We start from the raw sequence: 11,428 nt of genomic DNA, 5'->3' as shown, positions 1-11,428 counted from the left end.
TGGGCAGGGATCACAGACATCCTTGGAGAGGGGACCCTGTGACTGCCATTGCCCACGCAGGAGCTGTTCAGGAAACAAGGGACACCTCCAAAACCCCTCTGTGCCTACGCTGGGTGCACCCAGCCAGGCCCCCTGGCCCAAACACCAAGTGAATGCTGACACCAAGACTTTATTGAGGTCCAAGGGAGGGGATCCCACTCCACATGGGGGAACAGCAGTAGGGGAGGCCTGGGGGCACCCAGGGGGGCTGAGCCTCTCATATCTCGCAGATGAAGGGCAGCTGCCTCTTGCAGCGCACGCTCCTCCAGAGCCCATCTGGGGAGAGAAGAGGAGCGGATCAGCCCATCGTCCGCCAGTATCCCCCACCTCCAGGGGCGCCCTCCCACCACCAGATACCTTATTACCAGCCCCCCAGGGTCACCTCCCCATCCCAAGCCCCTCAGCACCCTCCCCCCATCATGGGCAGGGAATACCCCAGAGCCCCCCTGGGGCTGCCCCACTGACTGTTGGTGCAGAGAGCAGTGCAGAAGCGGCGGCCGGGCAGGGGGTGTCCAGGCACCCACTGACTGTAGTTCCAAGGGCTCCGGTCAGTCCAGTGGCAGCTCGGGGATGGGACCTGCCAGGGGAGAAAGGGTGTGAGGCCCCCCAGCACTGGGGACATCAGGGTGGGAATGGGACATCCAGGGTGGACAATAGGCATACTGGGACAAGGCTGGAGCACCCAAGTGGGCACTGGGGACACTGGAGTGGAGTTGCATCTCTCCTGGTAGGTACTGAGAACACTGGGAATGGGGTCAGGGAACCCACTGGAAATCATGGGACGGGGCTGGGACACCCGGGGTGTGCTGTGGGGACTCCAGGAGGAGACAGGATGGCCCGAGGCCGGGGTCTGGGGTGTGTGCAGGGGTCCTTACAGCGGGCTGGCTGACAGCACCGATCCAGACCTGGCCAGCGTTGGTGTGCCGGCGCGCCAGGTGCAGCAGGAAGGAGTTGGTGCGGGAATCGTGGATGGAGGCCAAGCGCCCGCGGAAGAGCCGGGCACAGACGCGCTGCGGGGACACGGCTGTCACAGGGGGCACTGGTGTCCCCACCCCGACCCCCAGCCAACCCTCCCCATCCCACCTGCGCGCGGCGGAAGTTTCGGCAGCGGCGGATGACGACGTAGCGGCAGGTGGCAGTGCTTGGCATGCTGGGGACACCGGGTGCCTGCTTGTCACTGGCCCCCAGGCACCCGCTGTACTCCTCGGGCACCTCCAGCTCTGTCACATCCTCCTCATCCTCCACCACAGGGCTGGCAAGAGCTGGGGACACCGGCTGGGTCACCCTGGGATCAGGGGTGTCCTCAGGATGTCCCTGCGGGCAGGTGGGGGTGTGGGGGGCACTCACCGGGGCGGCTGACAGCAATAGTGCCCAGCAGGGCCAGGGCGAGCAGCAGGCAGGGCCGCATGGCACAGGGACGCTGGGGACACCACTCACACCCTGGGGACATCCCAGAGCCCCATCATCCTCAGCCACCCTGGGGACAGCCCCATGGGCCGTCTGCCACCCCCAGCATCACCCTGTCCTCCCCATGTCCCCACTGTCCCTCCGCCATCCCCAGTGCCACGCTGTGCCTTGTCCCCTCTGCCATTCCCAATGTCATCCCCCCAGACCCCAGCCTTCCTGTGTCCACCACGTGCCCAGTTCCTCACTTCCAGCCCTTAGGTCACTCCCTTCCTTGGGCATCCTGTGCCATTCTGTCCCCCACCATGCCCCCTTCCACCCCTGACACCCCAGAGCCCCCCATTGCGAGACTCAGGAGCCCCCAACCCTGGCAGCTGAGAGCTGAGTCCACCCCCATGTCCCTGTCTGCACTCCTCACCTGGGTCTTGAGGAGCTTTGCCCACTGCCTCCCTTATATCAGTGATAGGGCCACATGTCCCTAACCACAGCCTTGTGACATCCTCAACCACCAACTGTTGGGGACATGGTGGGGGACACACCAAGGGAGCTCTGCCAGCACCCTGCCCAGCCAGTGCCTGGGGTGTGCTTGGTCCAAGGGACAGTGTGCAGGGGTGTAAAGGGGGCTGAGGTGGTTTGGGGTGCAGGGGTGTAAAGAGGGGACTGAGGTGGTTTGGAGTGCAGGGCCATGAAGAGGGGGCTGAGGTGGCTTGGGGTGCAGGGTGTGGGGAGGGGGCTATGAGAATTTGGGGTGCAGAGCCATGAAGAGGGAGCTGTGGTGGTTTGGGGTGCAGGGTCCAGGGGAGGACGTTTAGGGCCATGAAGAGGGGCTGTGGTGATTTGGGGTGTGGGGCCATGAAGAGGGGGCTGAGATGGTTTGGGGTGCAGGGCCATGAAGAGGGGGCTGAGGTGGCTTGGGGTGCAGGGTGTGGGGAGGGGGCTATGAGAATTTGGGGTGCAGGGCCATGAAGAGGGAGCTGAGGTGGTTTGGAGTGCAGGGGTGTAAAGAGGGAGCTGTGGTGATTTGGGGTGCAGGGTCCAGGGGAGGAGGTTTAGTGCCATGAAGAGGGGCTGTGGTGGCTTGGGGTGCAGGGTGTGGGGAGGGGGCTGTGGTGGTTTAGGGTGCAGGTTGTGGAGAGGGGGCTGTGGGAGTTTGGGGGTGCAGTTGTCAGTTCAGGGCCTCAGGGAGGTTGGGCTGCAGGGGTGCACAGGGCACAGAGATGAGGAGCCCCCAGGGGGCCTGTGGGTGCTCAGCTGCGGGCCAGGGGGGCTGGTCAGGGGAATGGGAGGCTTGGGGGGGCTCCAGGGGGCCTGTGGGCAAACGGCCAGGCTGGACACAGGGAGCCACAGCCGTTGGGAAGGAAATGGCCCTTGGGCAAGCATGGCTGGCGGGAGATGGTATCAGCACCCCAACATCCCCTCTGCACCCCCAGCACCCCCACCCCAGGACACACTGCACCCCATACAACCACCTTGCACTCCTCAAACTGGAGCAGCTGCCACCTCTGTAGCCCTGGCCCTTTCACCCCTCCAGCACCTTCCCTCTGCCTTGGGCACCGCCATGCATCCCCCAGCCTGCAGTCCCCCCACCCTGGGGACCATGTGTGTCCCTCTGCAGGCAGACTTTCCCCCTCCCCCAGCCCCCAATGTCACCCCAATGTTCCCATGTGTCCCCAGGGCCAGGTTGGGTGGCGCAAGGCTGTGGTGGTGACATGTGGCCCTGTCACCTCTATAAGGGGGACAACAGGCACAGCCCCTCAAGCCCCCAGGTGAGGAGCAGGGATGGGGACAGGGACATGGAGGGGGACATTGGAGTGGGCTCAGCCCCTGGCTGCTGGGGTGGGGACAAGGGGTGGGCATCCCTGAGACTGGGACAAGGGTGCCAGGGGACACAGGGGTCTCAGGGATGCCAGGAGTACATGGGAGTGGCACTGGGGATGGTGGAGGGACAGTGGGGATATGGGGCACAGAGGGGCAGGAGGGGTGAGGGACACAAGGTGGAACTGGGGGTGGTAGAAGGGCCACAGAGAGAACAGATTGTTACCAAGAGTGGCAGAGGGGCTCTGGACCATGGTTGGGGGTGGCCAAGGGTGACAGGGTTGTGGAATCTCCAAGGGTGCTGCTGGTGTCCCTGCGTGTCCCTCTGCCATGTGGCCCTGCCTGCTGCTCGCTCTGGCCCTGCTGGGCACTGTCCCTGCAAGCCACCCTGGTGAGCGTCCCCCACCCCAGTGAATGCCCCCCACACCCCTGCCCGCTCCCAGGGACACCCTGGGGACACCCTCAGTCCCTGCCACCCCGGTGCCATGCCCAGGGCTGGCAGAGGGATGGACCCCTGGTGCCAACCCTCCCCCTCTGCCCTACAGGCCCCTACCAGCTCCAGGGGCTCCCTGCTGGTGAGACCCCCCGGCTGCGCTACACCGTGGTGAACAAGCTGCGCACCTATTCGGGCGCCCAGGTGAGGGGACATGGGGCACAGGGGGTCCCAGCACTGCTGGGAGGTGCCTGTGGGCACAGGTGAGTGCCTGGTGCCAGCCTGTGCCCGCCCCACAGCGCCACTGCCAGAGCGTGTACCAGGGCCAGCTGGCCTCGGTGCACAGCTCTGCCCGCAACCAGGAGCTGCAGAAACTGGCAAAAACCTACAACAAACTCGTCTCACCCTGGATTGGAGCTGTCACCAGCCGCAGGGTGAGGGGACACCAGGGAAAATGGGCTGCCAAAGGGCTGCTGGGTGCTGGCAAGATCAGCTGGGGGCTGCTTTGGGGGGGTGAGGGGCTGGGTCTCGGGTGCTGGGGCTGGGGCTGCTCTGTGGGGGACAAGCCTGGGGATGGGGTACTGAGGCTGGTAGCTGGATTTTGAGACATGAGCAGCTGGTTTTGGGGGTCGAGAGGCTGGGTAGGAGTGGTGGGGGCTGTCACTGAGGTGTTGGCACAGCAGGAGGGGAAGTGGCAGTCCTACTGGGAGGACTCCAGCTCCTGGAACTTCGCAAACTGGGCGCCCGGCCATCCCTTGCACGGCATCACCACCTGCACCACTCTCAGCGTCCGAAGTAAGGTCACACACCCACCATGCCTAGGCTTGGGGGGTGCTGGGGAGGGGAGCATGGGCTGTGGGGGCACTGGAGGAACACTGGGAGGACACTGTGGGGAGGGGGCTGCAGGGCACTGGGTGAACTGAGGGGAGCACCGAGGGCACTGGGAGGGGTCACAGGGCACTGGGAGAGACAAATGGGGGATATAGGGGGCACTGGAAGTAGTTGCAGGGTTTGGGGGGCCCTGACAATCACCCATGGCCCTGATATTGTCCTTGTCCCCAGATGGGTTGTGGCGAAGCCGCATCTGCTACCAGTTCCGCCCGTTCATCTGCCAGTACTGAGCCCCCAGTGCTGCCATGGCGCTCCAGTTCCTTTCCCAGTAAAGCAGAGCTTTACTCCTGAGCTGTGTCTGTGTACACCCCGGGTCTGGGGACAGGGTTGGAGGGGTCATGGGGGCAGCACAGCGAGTGGAGGGGGCCGCGATGTTTATTATCCCCAACCCCCCACCCCACTGGCACAGCACCCACAGGCTGGTACAAAAATGGAGTGCTGGGTGTGGGGATCAGTGTGGGGTCTCAGCGTGGATCTCAGCACTGGAGGGGGCTGCCAGGGGGGTGCCAGCCATCCCCAGCTCCTTGGCTCGCCGCTGGCACTCGCGGGCCACCACCACGGGGCTGACAAAGGCCACCAGCACCACGGCGATGAGCCCCACGTTCATCTGCAGAGGGGAAGAGTGTCAGGGCAGGGATCTGTCTAGAACATGCCCCCAGGACACTTGGGCCAGCATCTCCATCTCCCCAGGACACTCATCCCTCTCAGGTCCATCTCCATTTCTCATGGCATATGACCCCACCACTCCTGGGGGAAGGACTCCATTCCTCCTGGGGCAGCATTCCCATTTCCCCATGGGGCAGGACCAGGATCCCCCTTTTCCCATGGGATCAGATCCCCATTTCCCCATGTGGCAAGACCCCTTCCCTCCCAGGACAGGACCCCCATTTCCCTGTGGAGCCGCCCCTCACCCCTCACTCGGGGGGCCCACAGGGCACACTCACATAGAAAGGATCCCCCTGGAGCGGCCCCTGCACCAGGGCGACACAGGGGTACTGCAGCAGGGCCACCAGCGCCGACAGTGCCATGGCCAGCCCGTAGAGCTTCCCAAAGTGCTGCGGGGGGAACCTGCCAGGCACCCACGTCACCCACGGGCATCTCCTAGCACCCCCACCTTGACACCCCCCGGCACCCTCACAGTCCCACCCCAATCCCCTGCCCCCTGGCAGCCCCACCATGTCACCTGCCACCCTCCAGCCACACTGCCATCCCCTGCCATGCCACCCTGTCCCCTGCCACACCCACAACGCCAGTGTCACCGCCGCCTGCCAGCCCCTTGTCCCCGCTGTCCCCACTCACGCGATGGCCAGGAAGGCGGCGTTGCCGCCGTACAGGAAGGAGCGGCTGATGACCTGCAGCGCGAAGGTGCCGAACTGCACGGGCAGCACGGGCACGGCGGCAAACACGGAGAACAGCAGGCACTGCGCCACCGTCACCACCAGCGACAGCACCGCCGAGCGCAGGTCTGCCAGCGTGGCCAGGACCCCTGCGGGCACGGGGACAGTGCGTGGGGACACGGCCCCGCAGTGTCCCTGCTCCAGGTGCCACGGGCTTGGTGGGCAGCAATGAGGGCACAGGGACCACAGGACTGGGAGGAGTGGGTACCCCCATAGTGTGGGGCCAAGGAGTGCTTCCACTCAGGGTGAAGGGCTGTGGGGGTCAGTCATTCTCGGGACATGGGGCTGGGGGGGACAGTTACCCTCAGGGTGGGGCCCCTTTCCCCGCTTGTGCCGGTCGAGGATGAGGCCGTTCCAGGGGGCACAGAGCACCCCGCAGAGCTGGGTGAAGGCGAAGGCGTTGGTGTAAGTGCTCACTGCGGGGGGGGACAGCGTCAGGCGGGTGGGGCTGGCCCCGGGGGTCCCCAGCGTGTCCCCCCCGCCGCCATGCCTTACCCAGGGCATGGTCCCCCTGTGCCAGGTGCTCCAGCTGCGGGTTGAGAGTGCCGATGAACAGGTAATGGCGCAGCTGCATCACCGAGAGCCAGGCCACATGCCAGGCGAAGAGCCAGGAGCAGGCACAGGCCCGGAACGGCGTCCCGGGGCCGTCCCCACCTGTGCAGGTGTCAGGGCGAGGCACATACAGACACCCCCCCGCCATACAGGTCACACCTTGTCCCTGCGACCCACTGGGGCTTCACAGCTGCCTGCACGACCCTGCCCATTCAGGTGTGTCACCACGCCCACAATTCGGCCATGCCCACACACTGCCACACCTTTATTTGCATACAGCTGTTCCCGGTCACGCCCATCCACTAGGTCACGCCCCTTTAATTTGCATATGAATTGCTTCAATCACGCCAGTCCAGGCCACACCCCTCATTTATATCCCAACTGTGATCACACCCACCTGGCCAAGCCCCCCCATCCCTCTACCCCCATACAATCTCCATCCCCACAGAACAGATTCCCACTCTCGACACCTCGAGCTATGGCGGGTTCCAGGGGTGTCTCCTCGGGTCCAGCCTCTCCCGGGCGCTGCTTGTCCTTGTGGGCTCGGTAGGAACGGGATCGGCCCCGGCACCGCAGCCTGCGGCAGCGCCTGTGTCACCCCGCGTCCTCCTGGCAGGGCCGGGCCCGCCCAGGGGACAGGGTGGGACCCGCATTCCCCGCTCCCAGAGCCCCGCAGGGCGCAGGCAGCCCCCCGTACCCGTAATCGTAGTCGGGGGGCAGCGGGTAGGGGATGCGGGTGCGCGGCATCAGGAAGAGGGTGCGCAGGAGGTGCCAGGCGCTGCAGGCTGCCAGGAAGAGGAACATGGCCCGCAGGGACAGCCCGTGCTCGTACAGCAGCTGGGGACAAGGACAGAGTCAGGGATAGAGAGCGGCTGCCGCCGGCCACCTGCTCAGGCCCTAGGTCTGTCCCCTGGTGTGACTCTGCTGTGTCCCAGATTGTGTCCCCAATATGTCCATAGATGTGACCCAGCTGTTCTCAGCTCTGTCCTCCCCTGCCACCACTGCCACGTCCCTCGCACGCACCTTGACGATGAGGAAGATGGCGGAGGAGGAGTCGAAGGCCCCGTTGTAGAGGGTGATGATGATGGAGCGGTAGTTCCCGAACAGGTTGCCCACCTGGCACGGAGAGACCCCTGTGTGCCACCAGAGCCCTCCCGTGCCAGGCAGGCTGTCCCTCCGTGGGTGTTGGGGTGCCGAAGGAACCCACCTGCATGTTGGTGAGGATGAGGAGGATGCCACCCACCGACAGCATGGACATGGCTGGGAAGAGCAGCACCGCCGTCTCTGGGGACACAGGGGTCAGAGGGAACAGGGGTTACCAAAGAGGTGACACCCGGGGCTGGGGACCCCCTGGCCACAGGGTCTCACCTGGGGTGGAGAAGGCGACGAGCAGGGTGCCACCAGTGTAGAGGGAGCTAAAGGGGACAGCGGTGACACGTGGGCACGGGATCCTGGGAATCACAGGTGATTCCCCTACCCCAGTCCCTTGAGAGCCAGGCCACCCCAGTAACGCCCCGTTCCCAGCAGCCCCCCAGCCCAAGCCCTGTCCCCGTGTCCCCCCAGCTCAGGGCTCACATGGCGATGAGGCGCGCCGCCGTGGTGCCGAAGCGGTCGAAGACGACGCCCATGGGGAAGGTCATGAAGTTGTTCATGAAGGAGCCGATGGTGAAGACCAGAGAGAACTGCTCATCCTGCCCGCTGCAGTCTTGGGGATGGCCATAAGTGGGGCACTGGGGACACCAGGAATACAGGGATGCGGGGATGCAGGCACCAGGGACATGGTCGCAGAGATGCAGGGGACACCGGGCATGGTGGACACAGGGACATGACAGTACTTGAGCCACGGAGAAGCAGGCACATGGGCTTGGAGAAGGCAGGACACGGGACATTGCAGGACATCGGGACATTGCAGACAGCAAAGACATAGGCACAGGCACAGTGGGGACACGGGACGGCACAGGGCATCAGGACAGCGGGGGTCATGAGTCAGGGAACCGTGGGGACAGGTGGGGTCCATACCAGACCCCAGGGTGAGGTTGGGGCTGGGGGTGGCGAGGGCTGGCACAGCCCCTCGAAGTATCCCAGGTCCTTGAGGACGAAGACGAGGGAGGCCCAGCCGAAGATGATGCCGCAAGAAGGCGCCCGCACTCCAGCAGCCCCGACAGGAGCGTCCCCAGGCGCCTTGGCCAGCCCCGCGCCCCCCATGTCCCCCGCCCAGGTGGCCACTGGCCTGGGGCTGTCACCAGCCTGGGGCGTCTTCGCCGAGTCTGTGGGTGACAAAGGCCGGGCATCACACCATGCTGGCACCCTCCGGGGGCACAGGGACACCTGGGTGCACAGGGGCAGTGGCAGCACGTGGCCACCTTGGGCAAAGGCCACTGTGACCCACGGCCCCTGCCCCTTGTTTCCTGGACACAGGGGCTGGCACCAGTGTGCCCCCATGTGCAGGGCACAGAACAGGGCTCTGCAGGCCAGGGCTGGCACACGTGGGGGACAGCTGTTGGCATGTGGCACACAGCCATTTACAGACACACACACAGATTTACAGCTGCGTCCTTGTATTTACAAGCACACACATACATTTATGGGAACACACATTTATGGGCACACACACACACATTTATGTGCACACGCTCATTTATGGGCACACACAGACACATTTATGGGCACACGCTCATTTATGGGCACACACAGACACATTTATGGGCACACACACACATTTATGGGCACACACACACACGTCTGCATGCACACACACACAGCTTTACAGGCATGCACACCTGCACACACCTGCCCAGGTGCCTGCTGCCTCCCACCCTGCACCCCTCACCCACCTGCAGGAGGCCAGGCCCTCCTGTTGGCAATGTCACCTTCTCTCTCACTCCGCTGTCGCTGTGGAGTTTGAACCCCAGCAGCGTGGCTGGGATGTGCCTCCTCACCCCACTGACTCCCCCCTAATCTCCCAGGAGCACACTGGGCTGCTGATCCCCGATAGTGCCTTGGGCTCCCTGATAGCACCGTGGGCCCCCCAATGGGGGCTTGGTCCCCCCACTGTGCCAGGACCCTCCTGTGCTGTCCCTACTGGCCCAGGACCTGGCACAACCCTGGGGACCCTGGCACACTGCTGGGCATCCTGGTGATTTCCCTGGTGACAAGACACCCCTGGGAACACAACCATCCTCCCAGGGACACCAGCATCCCCAGGGGACCTGGCACAGCCATGGGGATACTGGCACACTGCTGCACACCCTGGTGTGCACACCTCACCTCAGGGACACCAGCACCCTGCTGGGGACCTGGCACAGCCCTTGGGAAACTGGCACTCTTCCTGGCGATGCTGGCACAGCCCCTGGGGACACTAGCACACCCCCTCCCCCCCGGGGCCTGGCACAGTGCTTGGGAAACTGGCACAATCCCTAGAGATGCTGGCACAGCCCCTGGGGACACAGGCACGATGCAGGGGATGGTGGCATACATCCCTCAGGGGTTTGGGGACCCTGGCACAGCTCTCAGGAACACTGTCACATATCCGGGACCCTTCCACTCCCCTGCGGATCCGGTCATGTCTGCAGGAATTCCCTCACAGAGCTGGGGACCATGACATGACTCCAAGGGACGCTGCCACTCCAAGCACTGCACTGCCCTGGGGGCTGTCACCGGGCTGGGGCTGAGAAGAGCTCACCCCACACATGTAGTCGGGACTCCCCCATGACTCAAAGGCACCAAGGCCACCAAGGTCACCCCCAGTTCACTGCCCCCCCGTGCCTCCCACCTCGCTCACCCACACGCAGCCTGGCTCTGCTGCACCGAGCTCCTGTCACCGTGACACTGTCCAGGCCTTGTCCCTGTCCTGCTCCCCTGCCTGCTCTAATGTCGGGTAATGAGGCTTCATTAGAGTGACCAGCAGCTAAAGATTAACCTGGGCAGAGCCGAGGGGGGGCCGGCCCGGGGGGAGCTGTATATTTTTAGTCCACTCAGGTGGGGAGCTGGGGTTGTGGCATCAGCTAAGGGGCATCGGGGCACGCTGATTTATGGGGCTTAGGCACCCCGAGCCACTCACTATGGGTGTCACCCACTGAGCCTTACGGGGCTGTCCTGGGCATGCTGTCCCTGCCAGCCACACTGCTGAGTCCCCCACAGCAGTGACCCCCCCAACACTGGTGAGGGCCCCCAAGACTGGAGAGCCCTCCCCGAGAGGAGCAGGTTCGCAGCATCGGTGACTGTCCCCTCTATCCCTGCTGTGTCCCCCCAGCTCTCCCCGGGCCGTGGAGGGGACAGATGAGCTCACAGACCTCTGGGGGCTGCCGAAGGGCGGGGCCCCCTCCCCAGCCCGCTGTCCCCCCCGAGGGACGGGGCGCTCTGGGGTGCGCACTGCCCGCGCCCCACGGAGCAGGGGCAGCTCCGGCCGCAGGGATTCGGCCCCGCACACGTGTGGCGGGGGGACACACACGTGGTGCCGGGGCTGGGCAGCCGCGGGGTCCGCCGTGCCAGCCCCCCGAGCCTGCCCACGGCCCGGGGCCGACTCAGACCCCGGCACCGCCCTGGACATCCCGAAACATCCGCATCGCGGTCCACGCCGAGGCAGCCCCGCAGAGCACGGGCCCAGGGCCCGCGGTCTCCTTTGTCCCGGATCCTCCCGTCCCGGTCACAGCCCCCCTCCCGCAGCCGCTCCGTGTCCATCCGGGCTCTCCCGCCGCATCCCCGCGCCGCTCACCGCCTCCGCCCGGCCCGGCGGGGAGGGGACCGGGCTCTCCCCGCCCCGGCGTCCCCGCTGCTCGCGATGCTCCCGCGCCGCCCCCGGTGCCGCGCCCCCCCCGCTGCGGGCGGAGCGGGCCGGGCCGGGCCGGGCCCCGCCCCCGGGCGCGGCATCGGGAGAGGTGCGGGAGGCGGCCCGGTG

The 11,428-nt window shown here is 65.3% G+C and overlaps 3 protein-coding genes across 4 annotated transcripts; 1 reads left to right on the top strand and 2 right to left on the bottom strand.

The window, feature by feature from the left end:
• Positions 1–122: 122 nt before the first annotated feature.
• LOC306802921 (bone marrow proteoglycan-like) lies at positions 123–1,474 on the bottom strand. Of its 2 annotated transcripts, XM_079307598.1 has the most exons (5): positions 1,387–1,474; positions 1,123–1,301; positions 915–1,049; positions 505–616; positions 123–315 (listed from the first exon to the last, which is right to left on the bottom strand). In XM_079307598.1, exons 1-5 carry the CDS (start codon positions 1,445–1,447, stop codon positions 257–259), a joined length of 546 nt encoding a protein of 181 aa, XP_079163724.1. In that variant the 5' UTR covers positions 1,448–1,474; the 3' UTR covers positions 123–256. The 2 variants fall into 2 exon arrangements, with proteins under 2 accessions (XP_079163724.1, XP_079163723.1); XM_079307597.1 differs by lacking the exon at positions 123–315 and having other exon boundaries at positions 416–616.
• Positions 1,475–3,561: 2,087 nt separating this feature from the next.
• LOC306803972 (proteoglycan 3-like) lies at positions 3,562–4,812 on the top strand (the record flags this gene model as incomplete). Its single annotated transcript, XM_079309994.1, has 5 exons — positions 3,562–3,649; positions 3,804–3,895; positions 3,991–4,125; positions 4,375–4,486; positions 4,754–4,812. The coding sequence occupies exons 1-5, from the start codon at positions 3,589–3,591 to the stop codon at positions 4,810–4,812; spliced, it is 459 nt and encodes a 152-aa protein (XP_079166120.1). The 5' UTR covers positions 3,562–3,588.
• A 73-nt stretch (positions 4,813–4,885) lies between these two features.
• Positions 4,886–10,448, bottom strand: SLC43A3 (solute carrier family 43 member 3). The gene is given in 15 exon segments (XM_079309203.1): positions 4,886–5,189; positions 5,527–5,650; positions 5,882–6,068; positions 6,282–6,395; positions 6,475–6,633; positions 7,002–7,108; positions 7,229–7,368; positions 7,555–7,647; positions 7,739–7,815; positions 7,900–7,946; positions 8,107–8,240; positions 8,551–8,664; positions 8,667–8,711; positions 8,713–8,798; positions 10,313–10,448. Coding segments are annotated over 14 exon segments (1,521 nt in total). The 5' UTR covers positions 8,737–8,798; positions 10,313–10,448; the 3' UTR covers positions 4,886–5,033.
• Between the last annotated feature and the right edge of the window lie 980 nt (positions 10,449–11,428).

Source organism: Erithacus rubecula, assembly GCF_903797595.1.
Source record: "Erithacus rubecula genome assembly, chromosome: 6".
NCBI lineage: Eukaryota > Metazoa > Chordata > Aves > Passeriformes > Muscicapidae > Erithacus > Erithacus rubecula.
This window is presented reverse-complemented; position numbering and strand designations above follow the sequence as displayed.

Bases quoted from the DNA above. Each gene is read 5' to 3' on its own strand.
- LOC306802921 (XM_079307597.1), bottom strand. From the start codon at position 1,447: ATGCGGCCCTGCCTGCTGCTCGCCCTGGCCCTGCTGGGCACTATTGCT. The intron at 1,302-1,386 runs GTGAGTGCCCCC...CGGTGTCCCCAG, and splicing joins TATTGCTGTCAGCCGCCCCG to CTCTTGCCAGCCCTGTGGTG. The intron at 1,050-1,122 runs GTGGGATGGGGA...GTGTCCCCGCAG, and splicing joins GAAACTTCCGCCGCGCGCAG to CGCGTCTGTGCCCGGCTCTT.